At 36.1% G+C, this 24,690-nt stretch overlaps 1 protein-coding gene across 3 annotated transcripts in view; it reads left to right on the top strand.

The window, feature by feature from the left end:
- MUSK (muscle, skeletal, receptor tyrosine kinase) overlaps positions 1-24,690 on the top strand; it is a 71,532-nt gene that overhangs the window by 13,267 nt on the left and 33,575 nt on the right. For 2 of the 3 annotated variants that reach the window (XM_004677441.1, XM_004677439.1), the window contains exons 4-5: positions 1,000-1,127; positions 2,027-2,168. In XM_004677441.1, the coding sequence (XP_004677498.1) occupies positions 1,000-1,127; positions 2,027-2,168 (270 nt within the window). Of the gene's footprint in view, positions 1-999; positions 1,128-2,026; positions 2,169-21,724; positions 21,755-24,690 lie in introns of all 3 variants that reach the window. The other variant, XM_004677440.1, reaches the window with a different exon arrangement.

Here is a 24,690-nt window from a genome sequence, read left to right as displayed (position 1 = left end):
TGTCTTTGCCACAATGCAGGACCCTACCAACTCTAAATGGTAATAAGCATATTAATAATCAATAGACTATGCAGTCTTTGTACCATGCAAAAACAGTTGAAGTAGATAAGGAAAAATTCTTATTTCATGCTCTATTCCTTCAAAGTAATAAGTAATCACGGCACATGACCTGAAAAAAAAAATGAATGCATGCATCTCTCAAGACTTTACTGGAAAATAAAGTCCACTCTTTTGTATATGTAATGTAAGGTGTAATTTTCATAGGCTTAGGAATGTTTCAAGTAGTAAAATAACTGGCATCATGGACTTGTCAATTTTCTTATACATTGGATTTAAAAACTTCTTCTGAAAGCTTAATACTGGAAAATAAATATTAGCTGACATAAACTATTTCTTCAGAGAGAATTAATGTGAGTTTTTTATAGAACAGTAAGTTACACAAAACATCTCCTTTGCCATATAGATTAACACTAAATTGTAAGACAGAATTTCTCTACTATGAATATAATAACATCTTGCTTACTTTTTAGAGATTAAATGTCTCTAATTTTTAATCGTCAGATTAAGATGAAAACTAATGGGAAAGTATGTTGTGACTCAGAATTACATTAGAAACATAAACCTGAATTAAAATTTTCTTTTCAAGTATTTGCATGTCTGTCAATGTGATTTTTACAGGATGAAACTAATTTCATTTGAATTTTACAGGATGAAACTAATTTCAACCAACTCTTTATTTTAAAGTAAACTATAACTCAGGACTCCTAATACCATTCATGAATTTGCTTTATTCAATAAGACAATAATAAAAGAGATAACCTATACTTAAAAATGATTTCTGTTTGAAATTCACTGAAAGCTCACCTTAACATCTGGTGAATTTTTGTAATGTATTTGTCCTAAAATTATTCCTAAAATAGATATTTAGAATTAAGCAAATTATAAAGTTTTATATATAATAAAGCCATTATCACCATTTTAATTTTCCTTTTCCTTTAGAACCTAAAATAACTCGGCCTCCCATAAATGTAAAGATAATCGAAGGATTAAAGGCAGTTCTTCCATGTACTACCATGGGCAATCCTAAACCAGAAGTATCCTGGATTAAGGGGGACAGTGCTCTCAGGGTAAGTGATTTTATCTTAAAGTATGTTTGTACAACCTATTTTTTTTTTCTTTTTAAGATTTATTTATTTTATTCATACAGAACTGGGGTACAGACCAGAGATGTGGAGGGCGAAAGGATTCACCAGAGACAGAGTGGGGAGCAGAACAGGCAGATGATCAAAGTACACTGCTGAGGGGAGCAGCGGGCTGGCCAGGAGAGGTCTGCCTCGCCCTGTGGTCACCTCCAGGGCAGGCCAGGATGGAACTCATGCGGAAGTGGCTTAAGCTTCTTCGTGCTGTGCTTTAACCCACTGTGCCACCAAGGAGGGCCTGTACAACCTATTTTTAAACACAATAACCCTTTGCAAACTCAATGACTTGTTGACACACCTCTAGCATTCTTTCCTTCAGTACAGAAAATCTTCAGAAAGCTGAAATATTCCTGCATCCATATGTACAAACTCTAAGTCACTCAGTAGGGGGAAAGTATGGGAACCAGTCAGACAAGAGATGAGAAAGCAGGCAAAGTAAAAGCAAACTTGGAGTTTTGGTTGGTTGGTGAATCATTTATGTTTTACCATTGAATCCCTGAGACATAGGGAACAAATAAAGATGGAACTAAAATCCAGATTTTAGAACTGACAGTTTCTGGCAGGAGAGAGAGAAACGAGGTTAGTAAGAAAAGGAATGAGAAAGAACAGGGATAAACTGCATGTTAGAGGATCATCGTTAAAGTGAATTTGTGTAACCATGTAATATTTAATGTTGTATGATATGCATAATAAATGTTGAATCAATGTGAAAATGATATGTTTGATAATAACAGCAATGACTTGTTGAAATGTAACAAATGTGTTTTTAGCAAATGTGTTTTTAATGGTCATGGACATTTTCAAATTCATGTCTCCACCCCTGGCAGGAAAACTCCCGCATTGCAGTTCTTGAATCCGGAAGTTTAAGGATTCATAATGTCCAAAAGGAAGATGCTGGACATTATCGATGTGTGGCAAAAAACAGCCTCGGGACAGCATATTCCAAATTGGTGAAGCTGGAAGTTGAGGGTAAGGAGCTGCATTTCTTCCTATAACAGTGTTGTCAAAGACCTCACATTCTGCCATGAAGGTTGTACTTAAATTTGTAAAAGCAAAGATGTTGGTAGTTCAGTTCCCTCAGCTGTTCCAGATATACACCCCAAGGTCAAGAATGTGAAAGAGTGAAAAGAATCTCTCTGGCATACTAGCTTGTATTCCATCTGTGGCCCACAATCTCTGGCATTTTTGACTAAAACAGACCAAATTTTCTATAATACTCCAATAATAGGCACCATTTTAAGACTTCTGCCTGTTTTTAGGACAGTTTTACCTTGAAAAAAATTCATTTAAAGATGCTCATGTATTATTTCTTCTAAGGATAGGACTTAAATATATATTTAAAGATGGTAATAAAATCCAGATTCTAGAACTGACAATTTCTGGCAGGAGAGAGAGCTATATATGTATATTACTTTTTTTAATAAATAAATATATCTTTAAAAGTTATATACATATATAACTTTTTCCAGGTTATATTTCATCAAAGTTTTAAGAAAAATAAAATACTGATTCAAAATGTACAACATAAAAGGGCACTAGCTCTATGTACTACATTGTCAAAACATTTTTCACTATTAAGAATGTTTGTTAAAAATTAACTAAAAAGTAATTGTGTAAAAGGTCTTCACTGAGAAATCAGAATCCAGGTAAGCCCAGGTGTTCTAGCCATTCGTCTTTGGGTCCTTGGCTAAAAAATTACATCACATTTTGTGCAAGAAATAGAAACTACCAGTGTACCTAAACAGGATGGTTAAACTGAGCACAAAATTCTTTCCAGCTCTCCCTGTTATAAGAAGTAAAATCAACCTCGCTGGCAGACAGTTTTCTGACCTACAAAATGGGGTGCGTGATGAAGATCCAGATGGTATTTAGTGCCATCTGGACTTTGAAAACACGTAAGAAATCTTGACCGAGTATGATTACCTTTCCCCCCTGGCTTTTATCTGACTGATGATTGGGCTATCACATGCTGACACAAATTCAAGGTCCATCAGGAAGACTTCAAGTGTTCCCCATAGCTTATTTTGAGTCCCTGCTACTACACTTAGACCAAAATATCTGCTTTCTTCCATCTCTTCCTTCATTGTGTCAATTGCTCATGAACTTTCCATGAAGTCCTCCTGGAAAAGAATGAGATTGATGGGAATAGTGGCTGGAAGATATTAAAAATATATGTTTTCAAATACTTGCTGTGATTTATCAATGTTATTTAAAATTCAGTATGTGACTTATTAAGGGAAAAATAATAATAAAGAAAGTCACATGTAGACACATTAACCATCTGCTAGGATCAGTAATTCCTTGAACTATATATGGAATGATAAGGAATTATGCCCTTGAACTATATGTGGAATGATATAGAATTAATAGTACCTATATAATACCATATAGATAGATAATGCCATAAAGATTTTCCACTTAACATATTAAATATATGCCCTCTGTAATAATATATTTAGTGCTGACTATTTAGGTCACTGTCTTTGTAGATATTGATGCAATTTGCTTTAGCTTTCAACTACAGAAAATGATCACAAATGCAGTAAGTTGGAATCCAATTACACAATCTGGTCTTGCCTCATCATTTAATTTTGTGTCACATTTAGTCAAACTGCCGTCATCTTTTTTCATAATTTTTAAATTGTCATGTTTATTACTTTAACAGTTAACTACATGTTAGAGATTTTATTAAACTTGCTGGTATGGTAAGCTCATAATATCATGATGTTACTCTAATAGTAGCTGAGATGATCTACTTTATTTTTTAAAAGATATTATTTTGACCCTCCCTGGTGGTGCAGCGGGTTGAAGCATAGCACTGAGAAGCTAAAAGCTACTTCAGCATGGGTTTGATCCCTGCCCCATATGGAGGTGATCCACATGGCGCCCACTGCTCCTCTCAGCAATGTACTTTGTCATTCGACCTGTTCTGCTCCCCACTCAATCTCTGGTGAATTCTCTCACCTCCCCTGCACCTCTGGCCTGAACCCCAGCTCTGAATGCATAAGTAAATAAATCTTGTAAAAATATATATTCTTTAATTATTTATGCATACAAGAACTGGGGTATAGGCCAGAAGTGAGGTGTCTGAGAGCATTCGCAAGAGACTGTGGGGAAGCAGAAGATCTACTAAAAAACACTGCAGTAAGGAGCAATGGGTGAGACAGGAGAGACAGCAGTGTGTTGTGTGGGTCAGCTTCCAGGCCAGGGATCGAACTCATGCTGCAGTGGCTAGTGAGAGCTTTACAGTGCTGAGACTTTAACCCGTGCACTACCTGGGAAACCCCAACATGATCATTTTAGCACATATAATTACTATGATCCCTATTAGGTGGCCGATAGACATGGAAATATGCGACATGCTTAGCACATAATGCTTAATACCCCAAGCTGGTACATAATATATATTTAATAAATGGCATCAACTATAATTGTTACTATTAAAATATGAAATTTTCAGCAGTGGTTTGGTTCTTAAAACTCTCAAAAGTTGACCTCCTCTTAAAGAAACAGTTGAGACCCTTCCAAAGCTAAAATTTAGACATGATCTTACAGGAAAGACCAACACACCTACCACTAAGAATATATGAAAAGGTGACTGAAAAACAAAAGGAAAAACCTGAAAGTGTCTATGAATACTCACTGGTTGGGAATAGAAAGGCCTGAAAATAAAGCAGGGCCCAGGCCAGTAGACCAAGGAGCATTTCTTATATATCAAGTCAGTTACTTTGCAAATTACTTTGAGCAAATTAGAACAAGAACTCCTTAGTGGCATTTGATTCTGGATGATGCCAAGCATAATTGGATATGCCAGGAAAAGATAGAGTTTTGTTCACCATTACAAGGTTTCAGAGAGGGAAGACCAGCATGCCAGATCCTGGACTAGGGACAGTGTGTTCTCTCAATCTTAGTTGCCATAACAAACATGAAAGGAACACTCTTCAAGACAGAAGTAAAGCTTGTGTGTTTAAAGCTACTTCCTAGATTGCAGCCTCAGGCTTTTGGAATCTGGAATGCGACATCAAGACATCCCACCCTTTCTGTCTTTCCTTCAAACACTCAAACAGTGACATATAGAATTACTGACGGAAGCATTTAACTGGAGCAGATCAACACAGATATCTTTCTAAAAGAATGAGCGATGAAATAGCTACTTAAAAATGCTAAAAGCTTGCCATGGCATATTTTCTTTGATCCTTTCTAATAACCTATGAGGAAGGCCCAGTTCCTCATAGTTCCATTGCAGGAAACTGAGGGACAAAGAGACTAATAAACATGCTAATTAATAATATACAGTGAGAGATTAAGAAGTGTGATACTGAATACTCCTGAAGAACAAGGTAGGGGCCTCCCTGGTGGCACAAGGGGTTAAGTCTCAGCATAAGGGGTTAAGTCATAGCTATCTACATGCCACTGCAGCATGAATTTGATCGGCCAGAAAGGTGACCTGCAGGATACAGCAGATCCCTCCTGTCTCCCCTGATGCTCCCCTCAGCAGTGTATTTCAGAAGATCTGCCTGTTCTGCTCCCCACTCTCTCTCTGATGAATCCTCTCACTGCTACCACCCACAACCTGTAGGCTATTCCTCAGCTCTTGTATGCATAAATAAAATAAATTTAAAAAAAGAAAAAGTTAATTATATATGACACTATCACTAGCAGTGTCAAAATAGTATTGAGAGATCCCAGACTTATGGAAATGACAGTGGGAGCTGAAGGAAAGAGATATAGTGGTTTAGATACATTTTATTCCAATAAATTTGGCAGAGAAAAGGGAAAACTCAAAAAGTGAGCCACAGCTCAAAGTATAGATAGCAAACAGGCATGGGTGTTTTGCAAGATTTCTCCTTCTAAAGCATTAAAATATTTTAAAATATTGAAAATGTTATATTGTTAATTAGATGAACCTATAGAGAAGAAAAATTTTTAGGGTGAATAGTCAGAGAACAGGCTCTCAAGGAGGCAAAAGGCTTCTATTTAAGGGGCAAGTGGAGAAATAACCTGATCCAGGGGGTGACTGCGTATCCCAGTTTGCCCAGGACAGTTGAGGTTTACACCTGTTTTCCTGGAATAATTATTAATAGATTGTCTCTTCTACTTTCAAAAGTCTCTAGGCTTTGATGATAAAATTATATGATCCTGTTCTTAGACAGGAAGAGGGAACTTCCTTCCTTGTTATAGGAAGAAAGGTGAAAAGTGTCGTATTTCAGTGCAGATTCTTTCACAAGTTTGGTGGTGGGGTTGAAGAAAGCTCTGCTCTGAGGCTTCTATTTCCTCTAGGAAGTAGGATGGAAGGTTGTCTTCTAAAAGACTTATGTAAGATGGTGGGCAGACAGATGTGGAGAGTGGAAAAATTCTGAAGGAGCTGTGGGGAGTGAGAGAGATGACTCACAGGGAATCTGTGTTCCTGGACAATATTAAGATTTTGGTTGAGAAAAGGACCTACTGTGGTGGGTGCCAGTTTGCATAGCTGAAGATTCCTCCTCACCCCCAGGGTTGCTCAGCAACACAGGTATAACTCAGGAAAAACAGAAAGCTAAATCCAAAGGCAAGACACAAGAATTGGAACTTTGCAGGAAAGAAAATAAAGCAAAAGATCTAAGAATATGGCAAGAGAACACCTGAAGTGGTAAATCACTGAATCTTTATGTACAAAATACCTCCATTATGGATTGAATACTCAGCAAGATGCCAGATAGTATGAAGATCTTCCTACTATGAACACTCCAAGATGCCAGCTTTACTTGTTTACAACCTGAAAATAAAGTATTAATATTCAAAGGCCAAGAATGAGTAGAAGTTAAAATAGAGCAGTAAACTCATGAGCTTGTCCTGCCCTGTCCTATGAAATGGAAGTTAGTACTGAAAAACAAATAAGAGAAACATAAATGTGAAAACATGAGCCAGAAGAATCCCATCCACAGGCAGAGAAAGACGGCTCAGAAGCTTCTGTCTTTACTTGAGACAGTTGCATGAGAAATAATGTCTTCTTATGAATAAATATTCAAACTCAAGACAGTATCTCACAAAGGAATATAGCAATAATATTGTGAGGACAGTCTGGGGAATCCCTACATGGAAAGATTAGTATAAAAATTAGTCTAGGCATTTTGTAGCCACAATTTAGATAAAAAAGTTTAGATAAAATTTAGATAAAAACACCTTACCTAACTTACATGGGATTTTCACCTGAGGATGAGTTCACAGTGCAAGATGGCAACATTGTAGGAAGCCACAAGGTAGCCTGCCTTGACTGAGTATCTGACACATTGCATGGAAGGGCTGGAAGCCCCAGGAAATTCAGTTAACAAAATAATAGAAACTTTAAAATAAATATATTTCACTAAAGGCGCAAAAGGAGAACAAAAAATAAAGAAAAATATGCTAGAAAGAAGAAAGTTTTAACAATTATTTTTATAATTGAAAATATGACTGAAATTAGATCATTAATTGTGTATTAGAGATGAGTTAATGATCACTTACGTCAATGCTTCTTAATTAGGACTTAATGCAGGAAAATGGGAACATTGAAATTAAATGTAATGAATAATAATCATTGTAAGTTACAGAAAGGAAGAATAGAGAAAATCTGAGATTATGTTTAAAAGCCTAATGAGTGAAAAATTGCCAAAACTAGTGAAAAACTTATGTCATTATATATGAACAATATATATATTTAAGGTTAAGTGTGTTTAAAAGATCTTTAAGGAAGAATTCTAACCAGTAAAGATATGTAGCAGGTTTCTAAACATTTTCATCAGTAGATGCATCATAATGAACATCTGTGACAGAGATGCTTAAAATACCAAAGACCAGTTTCTGACAATGATTACACTGGAGAGGATGCAAGAAACCAGCATTTCCATCTCTTTCTATAATTTGCTGTCGTGCAATAGAGATCTATTTTTTTAAAATTTACTTATGCTTAAAAGAACTGGGGTACAGGCCAGAGATGTCGTAGGTGAGAGGATTCACCAGAGACAGAGTGGGGAGCAGAACGGGCAGATCTACTGAAATATACTGCTGAGGGGAGCAGTGGGTGGGTCAAGGGTCAGGAGAGGTCTGCCAGGCCATGTGGGTCAGCTTCCTGGCAGGGGATCGAACTTATACTGTGATGGCTTCAGAGAGCTTCATAATGCGGTGCTTTAAACTGTTGCGCCACCAGAAAGAGCCCAGAGATCTATTTTTTAATGAAAATCAACCTTTCAAATATATATATAGATAATTTTTCTTAATAATTTTACTTCTGGTAATTTATCTAAAGGAATTATTTACACAAATAGATGTCCAAGACATCACAAAGCCATTATAATAGTAAAAATTTTTAAAGAATTTAAATTTGCATCAGTAGGCAATAGATGAAAGATGTAATGAATTGTGCACCCATTTAAAAAATTGATCATTATTTATTAACAGACATGAATCTGTTTATCATCTCTGTTAGTTTCCTCATCTTTAAAATAGAAGTTAAAGCAGCAATTACCCTTTAGGTTGTCACAATGATTAGATAAATTAGCATAGGCACACAGTAAATACTATGAAATTATTTGCTGTGTTATTATTATTTCACTTATCTAAAGAGCACTTGTATAATGCTGACCAGAGGTACTATTCTGTTTCTTTAGAAATATTTAATATGTATTCAAATGTGAAAAGCAAGTTAAAGAGCAATATGTTGTTTGTTATATGTTAGAGATTATATCCCAACCTATGAGCAATCATGATCTCTGCATATAAAATTGCATGGGGGAGGTAATTTCTATCATTTACTCTATACTTTCTGAACTTTTATAGAGAAACCTTTATAAATAGGAAAAATAGTACATATATTTATGCCTTAAAAAAATTATTTTTTTCAAATGTTATCCTACCCTGAAAAAGTGCTATCAGCCTTTCTGTTCATTGTGTTGATACATTATTTTTGCAGGTCTCTTGCTCTATTCTACTCTAGAACAAAATCAGTTTGGGGAACACTTGGTCAAAAGCTATGGATTCTCATGTTGAATGATACCCCATCATCACGCTAAAGGCTGTGGGGTTGTGGTCCTAATGACGTAACATGGAACAGCGTGTCATCTCCTTAGGGAAGGAATGCACATAACGACAGTCAGCTTGAGGCTCACACAGGGGAATGAGGGCACCGCCTCATGGAGTAGGAAATAAAGGGGTTCAGAGAGAAGCAGAGACTGGTGGATTCAGCTGCCATTTGACTCTTCTCTCTAATTTTAGGGCAGAACCCTAAAATACATGACTCTATAGGCTTGGAGGATCCAAAACCAAAATTTGATTTGGGTTCTGATTTCTCAATGAATATTTTCTACACTTACTGTGGTGTTATTGATGCATAGAGTAAAATAAAGGTAAGTCCCATAGGAAGTGAATCACTGCCAGGTGAGATCTGTTGACTGACCTCAACAGAGATGTCACTCTGGTTTCCCAAATTCCATAGTCATTGGGACTGCAGAGTTCTCAATCTCACAACTATGGTGGCTCTTCCTGTGGAAAGTTAACCCCTATCCCAGATAAGCTGTAACAATGGACTTTAGGGTAGGCTTTAGGAAATGAGGAGGGCCAGTAAATGTACATATCATATTTCATAGACTCTGAGATGCTCCATTTATAATATTGGACCATAGCTGGGGTGCAGGCTGAGGCATGGGTTTCTTATAACCACTTTTAGCTCATTTTATTATATATTTTAATATCTTGGACACTGGCCTTTTTCTTGCTGTCTTAAAGGCATCTACTCAGCTTCTGCTAACATCTTTCTATAGTGGTCTCCAGAGATAAGAATGAATGTACAATGATGAAATAAAAATAGATCAGTTATGCTGGCTCATAAAGATATCTTTATGATTAACTAAAAATACTCCTTTGTTTAATTCTCTTTTAATTAGTTCCTCATAGAGAAAAAGGCATCATTTTTAGTAGCATGATTCAATGTACTCCTCCCCCCATTACATTTGCTACATAGTCGGTTAGATTGTAAAGAAAGACTAAGTGCCTTTTCAATGTCAGATAGAAGGAATTCTCTTCTCAGTTAAGAGTCTCTGTTTCTCTAATCTGTTTCATGTTCTGCTTTTGGTACGGTGTGCATCCAAAGAATGATTCTTACTGTTTCTCCCATGTATCTTCACTGAAACAGTTTTATCCTGAATACCCCTAAAGGCCAGGAAGACAGCTACTCAGTGACAGTGATATGACAATGTGCTGATGTGAGTGTAAGGCTGGAGTTTTCCTGGAGAGGAGCCATCATGGAAAAGCAAGATTCTCATCTTACTTTCTGTTCTTGACCAAAGAGATGTTCGCCCTTTAAAAGACTGTATTAACAAACACGACAGAATTTAAGTCCTTTTCCTATAAGGCAATTCTTGTTGTTATGTTTTTTAATCATTGGGAAAGATCTATTTAAAAATAAACAAATGTCAAATTTCTATTTTCCTAAAATTATGAGAAATGATTATAGAACACAAGAACCAGTCCTCCTAGATATATAGTTATTGCAGGCTTCCTGAATTTTTAAAAAGCTCTTTGTTTCCATGGACACAAAAGCAGAACTCTGTATCCACCTGCAGGGGAGGCATTATAGGGAGTGAGGACAAAAGGGAAAATTTGAAAATTTTAACTAGTCTCAGTATACGAGTCTCCACCACTTGTCAAAGCACTTGGAGGCTGTCATTCCACTGCTGTGGACTGAAACTACCCTAAGGTCTGACTAGGTCTATGGAAAGCTCTTGTTTTTATCCTTTTTTTAAAGACTGATTTATTTATGCATACAAGAACTGGGGTACAGGCCAGAGGTGTGGGGGGTTGAGAGGATTCACCAGAAACAGAGTGAGGAGCAGAACAGGCAGATCTACTGAAACATACTGCTGAGGGGAACAACAGGCAGGATAGGAGAGGTCTGCTGCACCATGTGGGTCAGCTCTCTGGCTGGGGATCGAACCGGTGTTATAGTGGCTGCCTATAACTTCACAGTGCTTTTAACCCCTTAAGTCACCAAGGAGGGCCCCAGCTTCTTCTTTTTTTTTTTTAAGATTTTTTTGTAGATACATGCATAGACAAGTAGATTCCAAGAGATGAAAAAACAGTCATAATTTATAGAAATCCTATCACAGACACATCATGTCCTAGAAGTGTTCATAGTGCTAACTATAAAAGATTAGCTTTTTTTTTTTTTGGTAAAATTTAGATTTCTGGTTTTCTTCCTCCTAGAGATCAGATTTCCTTATTGCATCTAGGAAAGTGAAAGTGATCATGTAATATTTATACAAGCTTTGATTTGAGTTTTCCTTTGTTTATGCTGCAGCTCTTAACATGACAAACGCAACAGAGAGAGGTATTTCAAACCCCAGTGTGTGCTGTGATCTCAGTGATTGCAGTTTTCATAAAATTTGCAGTGGCCCTATTTCCAGCATCAATTCTACTTGTTTGATGCCACTAACAGGTTTGATTTGCTGTCATGAGTACGTTGTGTATTTAAAAACCAAATAAAAGAAGTCCTTGATTTCTGATATCCCTGGAGGCTACCTATCAAAATTAAAACTGCATGATGAATAGAGTGCATGCTGTCAGTGGGAAGTTTGACCCAGGGATTTTGCCCTGAGTGGTATTACGATGCATTCTCACCTAGCCAGTTCTGTAGTGTTTTTGAGAAACAATGTCAAAGAGGTCAGTAAAGCTGTCTAAGGGGAAAAAAGGTACAGGCTGATTATAACATCGAATACTTCAAGTTAAAGAACAGGTAGGCCCTCTTTAATTGCAGGCTTGAAGAAAATATGCTTCCCAGATTTGTCTAAATCACTGAAGATAATGAAAATCACTACTATGATGTTAACATATTTGAAATGGAAAGTTATTGGGAGCTAAAATGTGTATACTGCAGATGGGGTAAGCTTTCACTTTTTTAGTAATTACAGTGACAAGCACAAGTTCATAAGTACAAACACAAAAAGGGAACAATTCTTTATCTTTAATGCATTAATTTGTCCAACAAAGAAGATTCCTTGGGTGCTATTCCAGACACTATGCAAGACAGCGGGTCACCCTTTTCCCTGACATAATTTCAAGATGGGATTATTTTGAGTCAAGCAAAGAGAATGTGGAAAGTAATTAGAATTCTGTGGCAATGAGGAATTTGAATAATAATTCAGTTATTTACTTCAGAAGTCAAATATATGAGTTTCAAATTGTAATTTAGTATATTATTTCCATGAATGCTAAACTATACAAGGCTATATTCTCAAGAAAACTGCATGGATTCAATAGTTTACAGCAAATTGTTTGAGTTCAAATCCTGGCTCCATCACTTAACTACTTTTAACTTCAGGGAGATCACTTAGTCTCTTTTACCTCAATTTTCCCACCTAAATAATGAGGTAAATAGTACTCTCTTCTTCATAGATTGTAGAAAGATAAATTTAGATGAATAAATTTAAAATTCTTACAAGAGTACCAGGCACAGAGTAATCACTGAAACAATTGTTACCAATGCTAATTCTAGGAATAATGTGACTTCTGTGTACCAGAAACTGATTTAAGCCCTTGTGAAGACAATTATAGTTCTTTATGCCATGGGTCATCTTTATCTTTGCGATAGAAGTAATAACTTCAGTGGCAAAACTACATTTTTTTTATTGAAAATGAAGGTGATTTTTATTAACCTTGATCAATCAGAAGAATTATCACAGACTTTAAAATATAGAGCATCTCTAAAAGTCATAGAGCTCAAGTTAGTACTTTGCCCAAATTAGCAGGAAACTTATGTGTCTTGATTTCTCAGCCAGAGAATCTCCATTACCCACTCTTGACTCCTTTCTTTTTCATATTTACTATCCATAGACCAGAACTCTGAAGCAATCACATGCTCAGTATCAGGTTGACATGGTGTTAATCCTGACTCTACCACTTGCTGGTTCAGGTTGGATAATAAGGTCCAATTTCTCCCTTGCAGAATGGGACAGTGTTACTCAGAGTTCTTCTAAAAGATGAAGATAGCATCTTTGAGTATCTACATGTGGCTTTGGGATAAATACTGAATGTTGTTGGCATTGTCATCTGTTGTTTACATTGTTATAAAGCTGGATGACTTCTACCCAGAGAATACTACTGGCTAGGTTTCTCAAATTTCATAACTAGGATGTCAACATTACCAAATAACTCAACCTGTTTCCAAAGAACATAAATCTACCCTCACACCAATGCTTTGCATTCTTGGTCCTTGCTAGAGATTATAACTTTGGTTTGGCCCCACTGTGACAAGAATGGAAGTTAGCTTATCTAAGGGGCTGTGTGCAGGTGTTCCTTTACTGGCAAACTGCAAACAGGCATTAATTGTCACCACTGCCACAGGAAAATTATATAACTGCAAGGCAACCCTAGTGCATACCTTGAGTTTACATCATATTTTCCTACAGAGATATTTTATATATCTCACTACAGAGACAATCATTTGCCCAAAATCTTGTAGAAATTGTTGATTGTTCCATCACTTGCTGTTCTAAAGTAAATCCCAAGTGATAAATTACCTTAAAAAGTTAGTGTGGACAGGCCAAGGTGGGGGTCGGTGGGGGGTAGTTCCTAGAATGATGTCTCCTGAGAAATTAGTATTTTGTTTTCTCTCATGAGAACCATACACTTTATTTTCCTTTATCTTACTTTTTGCCCTATCAGGCTTGTATTTCAGAATCCAATTTGAAGTTTAGTCGTAGTACCTTTTATACTTAAACTGGCCAGAAGTCTCCTTTTCTCTTACATCAAAGTTGGCATTTTATTTGATTTATGGTCTTATGTATCATTGACTATACTCATGTCAAAGCTTCTATAGAGAGAGAAACAAATGAGGTGATGGATTAGTGGAACTCTTTGTCCAAGGCAAAGATGTTTAAATATCATTGCATGCCCAAAGCAGGTGGAAATATGATTGAAAGACACAGCTCCAGGGTATATTCCTGAGGGCTCCCATTTGGTAAGTCTTTATTAGGACCTTTTAACACCTTCCCAAATGATTCTTATAGGCAGCCTATGAACCACACCTAAGAAGCATTACAGATTTCTCCCTGGAACATCTTTATTCCAGATTAAACTAAAATTTAAGGAGAAGCTTAGCTTGTTTATATATAGAATAAAGGTTAACATCATTTCATATTTATTCATTTGTTGAGTTCTTACTGTATATCCATGTAATGAAACAGAGGAAACAGAGATTAAATAAGACATGGATCATTTTGTGAAAAGTTTTCAAGTTCAGTGAGGAAGATGGATAGCAATTATTATAATAAAAGCAAATATATTTGTGATAGTAGAAGTTTGTTCAGGGTAAGGGAGAAAGTGGTGGTTCTGGGAAAGATCCAGAGAGGTGAGTTCCCATAAGATCTGGATTCATGATTAGCAGCTCATAAATCAGAGATGTTCTGTGAGGAAGGAAGAAGGAGAGGGATCAGCACTGGAGAGGAAAGAGCACAAGGGACTGTGGTGATGGTGCATGGGTGAGTTGGGGGTGGGAATTTAATGGGAACTACACCAGTGAGGAGAAAGCATACATTGTACAAAAATGAGCAATGATGTAATATATGTAAACAAAATAAATATGAAAATACCATGGATAAAGCAAAAAAAAAAGGGGGGGGGAATGAACAGCTCATGGTGCAGACCTGATCCTGGTGAGAGAAGAAAAAGAAAATGGACAGGAAAAAGTAGATTGACTCATCACCAGGGAGTAAAAGACAAACAAGAGAATTTGGGACAGTACATACTAGTGAGCTATAAAAACCAGAAAGGGCTGCTATTTAGCTGAAGGACAAACTAAAATATATATGAAAATTATATGCCGGCACCTTTCTTGGACATAATGTTTAAGAGTTATATATTGACCATTGCATCAGCATCGAGACTTATAATCAGAAGACTCCAGACCTCTTCAAGAATCTGGAATTTATCTCATGGCAAAGCTACTTTAGACAACCAGGATACTATGGCCTCACTTAAGATTTAGGATAGAACTCCTGTTTGTTTTTTCAGCTACAATTTCTGGCTAAGTAAAAAAAAAAAAGTCTAGTTCTTAATAAATGTTAGCTTCTATGACCGCTGGGAGAGCTGGTGTGTCCTCCTTGTCATGAGATTAAGTCTAAAATGACCTTTCACAAATCAGTTAAGATTTGATACAGAGACCACAACCATATAAGATGTTAATTCATCAGAGGAAGTGAAATGAAGGTAGTGTCTTTGCAATTTTATAAATTTAAGGGTCCTTCAAAATGAAAACTAGGATTTTTAATGAAGTATCATTGCTTTATAATATTATATAGCGTTTAGGTGCACAGTATTATAAGTTGACATCTGTACAGACCACTAAATTCTTTTTTCCATTCATCACCATACAGTTGACCCCTTTTACTCCATTTATCCATCCTACTTCCTCCTTCTCTTTTTGTAACCACCATTTTGTTCAACAGACAAACAAGAAAGACATCTGACCAGTTATCAAGAAGTCTGACATACCAAATACCTTTTTTTTTTTTTCTAAAGAAGCGGGTGGGGTGGGACAAAGAACCACAACTGAAATTCAACTTTTGCTTGTTGGCTTTTGGCTAAACTCCTAAGCTAGTTACCCTTTTAAGCATTTTTAGAGTTGCTCTATCTCCATCTAGGCCTGAAATGAAACCAGTTCACTTCATGCGACTCTCGCCTGACTTACTAGGCAAACACTGTTTCTCCTAGTCACTATTCACCATATTTACAAGGTCGAGCTGTTATTACTGCGTGGAAATGGTCCCAGGCCAGACCATTTCAGAGACTCGAGATATCACAGCTGCAGACTGTGGGGGAATAGAAGGATAGAGGGACCGTTTGTGAGGGTGCTGAGGGTTCTATGTAGATTTCTTTTTTTTTTTTTAATATTTATTAATTTTATTTTGCAAAGAACTGGGGTGTAAGCCAGAGGTACTGGGGGTGAGAGGGTTCAACAGAGAGAGAGTGGGGAGCAGAAGAAGCACATCGACTGAAATCCATTGCTGAGGGGAGCAGTGGGAGAGAGTGGAGAGGTCTAATGTGCCATGTGGGTCAGCTCCTGGCCAAGGATCGAACTCAGGCTGTAGAAGTGATAGACCTGAGACTTAACCCCTAGGCCACCAGGGAGGCCCTCTATGTAGATTTCTTTTTTAAAAAGATTTATTTATTTATGTATACAGAACTGGGGTACAGGCCAGAGTTTCAGGGAAGATGCGAGGACTCACCAGAGTAGGAAGCAGAACAGGCAGATCTGCGAAGTACACTGCCGAGGGGAGCAGCGGACAAGACAGGAGAGGTTTGCTGCGCCATGTGGGTCACCTCTGGGGCTGGGATCCAACTCTCACTGAGGAGGCTGCAGCCAGCTTCCAGTGCTGTGTTCTAACCCGTTACGCCGCCAGGGAGGGCCCTATGTATGTTTTCTAAAGACGCTCGCATTCGGATCCCTCCAGAGATGGAGCCACAGCGATCAACCTCCACAGCATCACTCTGCTTCAGAGGAGTCAGTAAATAGCGGCAGCACAGTCCGCTCAGGTTTCTTGTTTTACTTACACTACTTATCAACTAGTGTTTAGTCAGGGTCATGGTGATTTTTGTCAGAGTTTCTTTTAATGATTGGCAGCAAAAGAAGACTCTGTTGAGGAACAAAGTAACACAGAGCCTCAGTATGATTTCTTTTTAAAACTATCCTGGGCCCAATTTTTTTTTTTTTAACAAAATATAAAAAACAACTGAATTGACTCTTCTTATCCATCTTAGTGCTTTTGTTCTAAAAGGCATATCCGGCGTAATAATACTTAAAATATGATCCTAGATGAGACAAATGTAGTATTTAAGAACAGATTCAAATAATATAGTAACAATTAGCACTCAAGTTTTAACTAGTGATTCCTCTCATCTTTGATAATTGAATTGAGGAGGGTTTTGAGTTCTTTGAAAGGGACCTCAACACGATCAGTATGTGGGATGCAGTCATATGTGGGATGCAGTCAGCTAAGGCAGGCGGATATTGAAAAGATTTCAAAATGTCACAATTTTTCAAATGTGAAAGAAGAAAAGTAACTATTGCATCCAAGCTTGCCTGTGATTCTAGACACAGTTTCATTCGTTAGTGTAGTAAAATCGGTTTAAATAGAAAACAAAATTAGCTATAGTGAAACTTCTCGAAATAGAAAGCTGTTCTTCCCGCTAATCTGACTTTTCAACTATCATTTGACATCTCCAACATTTTATGAGAAATTCAGTTGGTAATAGTATTAAAGATTAATATATGTATATAAGTATATTGGAATATATCTATTAATATAATATAATTTTTATACCCTTAGAAAAAGCCTAAGAATTGTGTTTTCAGAGAACCAAATGACCAGCAATCTCTTTAAGATACTGACGACTGTGAAGAAAGTTATAAACAACCTCATGAAATGCCACCAAGAATATAAACAGTCTTCAGGGAAAAGAGTATTTTTAAAGACATAGTGTTTACATAGATGGGATGCTTTTTACATTTGTTTCTTGATACATGTCATAGATTTTAGAAATTTGTACCTACTATCTTAATCTTTACAATTGAACTTTCATCAAGTATCGGAAAGCTCAAAAAATATATATGAAAAGTCAGTTTAGAGGGAAGAACATGTCAGACTAAGAAGCATTTGAAACTCTCTATTTTGAAGAATTACTTTGTAGCTAATTTTATTTTCTATTTCAATACATTTATACTGTACTAAAAAATGAAATTCCCTTTAGAATTACAGACCAGCATAGAAGCAATAGTTATTTTCTTTCTTTCTTTAACACGTGAAAAATTGTGTCTTTTGAATGTTTTCTTGTCTTCTAAAATAGGTCATTTGTCCTTCACAATAAACTCTCAGTAAGTTTGCAGCTGAAAAAAAAATTCAGCATTGTGTTAGTAGTATTTCTTACAGTGTCTCCTCTTAGTCCTTTTAGTTTGGGCTTTCTATGTCTTGAGATTATTAAGCATATATATGTTAACTATTGTAGCTCCTCTTTTTAGGGTTTCTGTTTTTACCTTGAGGCAATGTCTCTCTTCATCCCTGTTAAAATATTTTACCATCAATTCTGTTTTGTCTGATAGTAATTGTTACCACATTTTTCTTTGTTATTTTACTAGCCTTTGGTTGGTATTTTTCTGTCCCCTGCTTTCCAACCTTCTGGCTATTGCATAAGCAAGAACACAGCTAGGGTTTCTGTAATCCAGAAAAAAAAAAAAAACCCTATCTTTGGTATATAATTTGGTCTTTATATTTATTATGACAGCTCATTTCTATTTTTTATACATGTGTTTGTCATCGCAACTTATGTTTATCATGCCGTTTCTTCCCTTGATTTCTTTTTATTCTTTTTCTGCTTGATGGTGGACTAATAATGTGTATTTTGTTCTCTATTTCCAACTCAAAATACTTTGCTGATTTTGGGATTATAAGTTTTAAAATTTTATATATTGGTGATTACCTTTACATTCTATATACATGCATAGTGCTGTAATTCTAACAAAGTTTTAAAGCTATGCAGCATCTTGCTGTTCTTGTCAACCAAGGCAAAGATCTTATTCTTCAATGCCACTTCTAACATCACTTATCATTGTAAGTGATGTTATTCCCTGCCAATTTCCTTGTTTTGTCTAAAGTTTATTAATCTTAAAAAATTTAATTATTTAGAGTCCCAGTTACTTATTTCTACAACATATGATATATATTTCTACCATTCCTTTTTCCTGACATTTCAATTTTCTTATACAATATATTCTTCATTAGTTCTTTCAGTGAAGATCTGTGAATAATAACTTCATTAGTCATAATATGTTTGAAAAGTTCATTAATTTATCATGATCATTTAGGTGAGTATTTAATTCTTGGTTGACAGTTATTTTTCCTAACCATTATCCTATGTCTTCTTGAACCTATCATTGGTTATGTCTCCAATTTTCTAATAAGTCTCTGGCTGTCTGTGCTAAATGTCTTACTGAAAGCTCAGAAGAAAAATGTGTCACTAACCCAACTTATTTTTAAAATTACTTTTTTTCCTTTTATATGAAACTGTGAAGGACTATAAAATAAAATAAAAAAGTTTTCTTCCTCTGCCAAAGAGGATTACAAATCAATTTGGAAGATAAGACAAATGTATTACACAAATAGCAGTTAAATGAAAATTTAACAATTAAATGGTAATAGCATGAAGTCATTTAACTAAAAATTGATAAGAGGTAAAACAGTATGTTTAATCAAGACACATGGCATAGCTACCACTATGTATGACCTTGAAATGACAATCTCAAACACTGAATGAGTACACTCAAGCTTAAATAGGTTTCAGAGATTAATCTCGCATAATTTTCTCTAATTTCAAGTATCCTCAATTGTGTGTGCACATGTGTGAATGTGTTTATCTATATATTACTATATAATACATTAGCATATGTACAAAGATACACATTTGCACTGTGCACAGATTGAAATTTTGATAGCCCATGTTTGAACATTCATTATCTTTTAGAACTGCTATGCTTTCTCTTAGGAAAATGATAAAATTTAGACATTCATTCATCTGGAGTTGATTTTTTATCTCTGCAGTCAAAGAAATGGGTACATTCTTTCAAAACTTTATACTGCTTCCAACTCCGAACAAACCAGGTCCAATAAGTAATAGTAACTATAACAACAACCATGTAACAAATAGCAAAGGAAAGTCAGCACTTTTCTCAAAATACACTTTGAAGTCCACCCCTGGAAAAAATCAATTGGAGGAAAATTGAAAGGAGACTTAAAAATGCTCTGCACTTATTCCAGAATCATAAAAAGAACAATGAAAGAGAAGATTCTTACTCAAAGCTTACAGACTCTTCAACTTTAGTGAAGATTATATACTATTCCCGTGGGAGTCCCTTACCTAGCTCAGTGTACTCTGTTTTACACACACACACACACACACACACACACTACTTGGTCATTGGAAAAAATATTTTTTCAGACTTGTAAAGAAGAGCAACTATGGTAAGAAATGAGAAAGCCAAACCCAACCCAAAAGGATTCAAGTGCACTTTTCTGACCTAACCGGGCCAACCACGGTCTTCAATTGTTTCTTCTGATTAACATCAGTGTTACAAACTGGGAATCTCTATATTTTCTAATTGTTCAGGTGACCAGTTTTAGTAGAAAAAATATCTCCTTTTTATCTAAAACCCATATTTTGCCAGGCACTGTTAGGGGCATTATTAAAAAAAAAAAACTATTTCAATTTTTAGAGGTGCATTTGAAAGACAATCTCTAAATCTGCTTGAAACCACAAATATATTCAGTTTCAAAGTTTTAAGTAGTCTTTGATCTTGGTTCTAAATATAACAAGAATGCAGTGGCGTTAGTTGATGGAAAGGAAGGTTCAGATAGTAAATCTAAATTAGAAACTGTAAATTCACTTCAATTTGAGAAGACTGTGTTAAGTGTAAAAATGAATTTTTCTCACTATGATGTTAAGTTAATAAAAGAGAGTTGTCTGAATACTGGAATTGCATTTTTAATCTTTCCACCTGCAACGAATCGGACTCTCAGATTCCTTATTTGCTAGTTGAAAAACATCATTTATTTTCAAAGACCAGGATATGGTGAGCGTTAAATAAGATAAAGTACGATATGTGTGAAAATATCCATAAACTGTGAAGAACTCTTCAAATTCTTATTAGCAAGAACATTGCTACTTTATACTATGAACAAACAAGGCAGTGGCTTATCACTGCAACAAAAGGTCTAAATTGACATGCATGATAAACCCATAGGAAAGAAAAAACAGAACTCCATGCGGACCTGCATCTGATAGCATTAGAGAGACATTTTAGAACGATGAAGCTGGCTGTTGTCTTTTTTCTAGATTTTTTCAAAGTTTGTAAGTTCGAAGGTTTATAAGTTTATGTTATAGCTTGTTTTATTGGTAGTTTTGTAGAAGATAATGCTTTGCTTCTCTGCTCCCTGAGCAACTCCGGGTGTTGTTACAGAGGAGGTCTCTGTTGATGGTAGGCTCTGCTCTCCAGAAACCCCCTAATCCTCTGTTTACCACAACACCAGTCTATTGCCATAGAAATGATAGCTGAGATCCCAGATTCAACATCACTGCAAGGCCTCCTAGGAAAGAAGTGGAGCCACGAGGAGAAACACAGTTTATCAGAATAGTAGGCCATCTGTTGTCATGAAAAAAGGGGGAATTGTCAACATTAAATGAGACTGCATGAATGGGCTGTGTTCTTGGGTATGCTGAAGTTTATTTTGTGACTAGTACTGCCTGACCCAAGTAGCCATTTGAAATTTTATGTCATTTGATAATTTGTTTTCAAAAGGTCAGTTGTGTCTCCTGATTGCATTGGTTTCTTATTGAAATAGGAAGCAAGCAGATTCTAATGCATCTTGATGCACAACTGATGTTTCTGTGGTCAAAGATTTCCCTTTTCATGACGTGCTGTTTTTGTTTGTATGTCGTGTCTGTTTGTTTGGTGGTGTATCTATTAATAGAAGAAAGTGAACCTGAACAGGATGCCAAAGGTATAGTTTTTCTGTGTAGCACCTTTCAAAATGCATGGTTCTATCCAGTTGCTTATTTTCGCTGACTTTTATAAAGAGCTCTAGTTGCCACTAGATTGTAAATAACAATCGACCTGAGGAATATTGTCACAGCATTTAACAGTGTCATTAAATGCGCTTTGTATTATATACTATGGACGATTTACTTGTATTAAAGAAGTGGTGAGTCACTGGAGTACTTTAAGCTTGGCATTCCAAACTGAAAATGCAAAGAATATGAAATAACATAACTTAATTATTTGTTTGTTTATTTCCCCAGTGGGGGGGTGTTTACAAATTTTGGAGAAATGTAAAAACATCAAGGGACTGCACAGTTATTTATTCTTATTAGTTCAGGGGGACAAGGAGGACCATATAGTTACTGGAATACAAACCAAATCCATGAAAATTAAATTAATTATATACAGACCTATCTATTTAGTGGATGTAAAAAGTAAAAAATAAAATTGTTTTGAGAAAAAAACCTATTTAGAGAAAAAATTTTTAAATTTCTATTATAGAAAAAAGTAAAAAAAATCAAAGTTTGGGAAAGATCTTACAGTAAATGAGTTTTTCACCAATAAATGTACATTGCATCCAGATTCAGATTTGAATTTTGGGCTACTTTAACTAAATTTTCCTATCTTGATGAAATTCACAAGTTTCTGCATAGTCCAGTTTTTATTCTAAGAAGAAATCTTCAGCTATTTGAAACAGCACCTCCTTACCACTTCAAATAAGGTAGTTGAGATGTTTTTCTGTTTTTAAATATCAGAATGGTCACAACTGAATTTAGATAAAATCATTCCATATGTTCCTGGTTGTTGTTGTTGTTGTTTTTTTTAACTTTTTGTTTATTTTCAATTTATGTCTATCAGTTACTGCCAATTTAAACCAAGTAAACATAAAACTTCTTAAAGGAAACTAGGAAATATTACCTACAGAGAGCAGCAAGAGAAGTAAAATGTGAGCTCAAATGTCCTTTGAAATAACAGCTCAGAAACAAAATTTGTAAGGGGCTTAAGTGTTCCTCTGATCCCACTTCCTTACCAAGAAAAGAGAAGTACTTCATCTCAAGCCAAACTACTTTCATTTCAGGACTTCACTTGGGTCCTCTGTCTGTCAGGCTTTCTGTAACACCCACACTTCAATTTCTTTTTTTCTTTTTTTTTTAAGATTTATTTATTCATATAGAACTGGGGTACATGCCAGAGATGCAGAAGGTGAGAGGATTCACCAGAGACAGAGTGGGGAGCAGAACAGGCAGATCGACGAAGTACACTGTGGAGGGGAGCAGCAGGCGGGTCAGGAGAGGTCTGCTGCGCCATGTGGGTCACCTCAGGGGCAGGTGGGGATCGAACTCATGCGGAGGTGGCTTAAGCCCCCCAGTGCTGTGCTTTAACCCACTGCACCACCAGGGAGGGCCCCAACACTTCAATTTCTGAGTGAATAATGTCTCTATCTTTTAACTACAAGTTCAGATTATCTGTTACAATGACAATAATAAACTCATTCTGTATCTCAAAGTGCTTTGGGTGGTCTGGGGGAGGAGAGGAGCCGGGGGAATAAGGAAGGGAATGGAGAAAGGAGAGAAAACACCTACGATAAAGGCTGAGGAATCATTGGCTGCTTAAACCCAATTTTGATTATAAGATTCTTAACCTGCACTTAAACTGCTAACATGCCCAGGAGAAATGAAAGACCCTGAACTCTGGATCCAGTGACAGAAAACCTGGAGATAAAATACGGCTCACATCTACATCCCACTTTGGGAATGAACAACATCTTGCCTGACCACAAGAAGGTGAATGGAAAAGTGTTCAGTGATATATATACAGATAAGCTTGTATATATAGAAAGAAGAGACATAGCCTTTATTAAAAAAATACCCACATCAAAACAACTGTAAATATTTTTCCAAATTACTAGTTACATGTCATGTCTATTAGTTTCTATTAGTTCCAAATAGTTTATGTGACCGAGGCACATCTATATTTTCCTTCATGCAAATAAAATGCAGCTTAGGGATCCCCACTGCATAGGGGGGATCCCTATCACTTGATAGGAAATGTATTGCATTACTTTTTAAATTGGTGACCTGGAATGTATTTCCAGATTGTAGCTACCACTAAAATAATGGGAGTTTATTATTGAACTCCATCTGAGTTTATTATTACAGGTGCAATATTAACCAAGGAGGTTAGTCTGGCATTTATTTTTCATTAAAAATGCCTTTAATGTTTTTCAATGCTTGATTAAATGTGCTAGAACTTTCACCACCCTTTCATCTGTCATGTTTGGAAAGCATCACAGATACAGATGGGTATAAAAGTATCAGTTTTGTTTCTGCTAAAGCTGGATTCAAAATAAAGCTTGATTCCTTTAGCCAAAAATTTCTCTCCATAACTTCTGTTGCTTCAGACCCATCCATGCCTCTCTATTCTTCCACATTTCAACTTGAAATGCAAGATGGCAAACTGACCTCCGACCTAGGGAAATACCTGCTGCACATTATCCCTTATCTTGTTGTTTCAGGGGTAGCTGGGAGAATAATGTCCTAGATACAGATTGATACTCGTAGGATGTGCACTGCACCATTCAAAGGAGTCACTAACTCATTCATTTATTCATTTAACAAATGTTTATTGAGTGCCTACATGTGGCATGCATGGCTCTGGATCGATATGTCTGTCTGTCTGTCTATCTATCTATCTATCTATCTATCTATCTATCTATCTATCTATCTATCTATCTGTCAGTTGTCTGTTTATATATCAATCAAACTGTATTAATAAGAAAAGCAAGTGTTATCTGTAGATGCTTATACTCCAGGTGGGGACAGACAGCCAAAACAAACAAGCACATCAATAGGTAGGACATGATGATACTTCTATGAAGAAGGATAAACAGGGGCTGGA

This window comes from Condylura cristata, unplaced genomic scaffold (genome assembly GCF_000260355.1).
Source record: "Condylura cristata isolate star-nosed mole 26May11 unplaced genomic scaffold, ConCri1.0 scaffold00006, whole genome shotgun sequence".
Lineage (NCBI taxonomy): Eukaryota > Metazoa > Chordata > Mammalia > Eulipotyphla > Talpidae > Condylura > Condylura cristata.
Note: the sequence above shows the minus strand (reverse complement) of the source record. Positions and strands in the feature narration are given on the sequence as shown.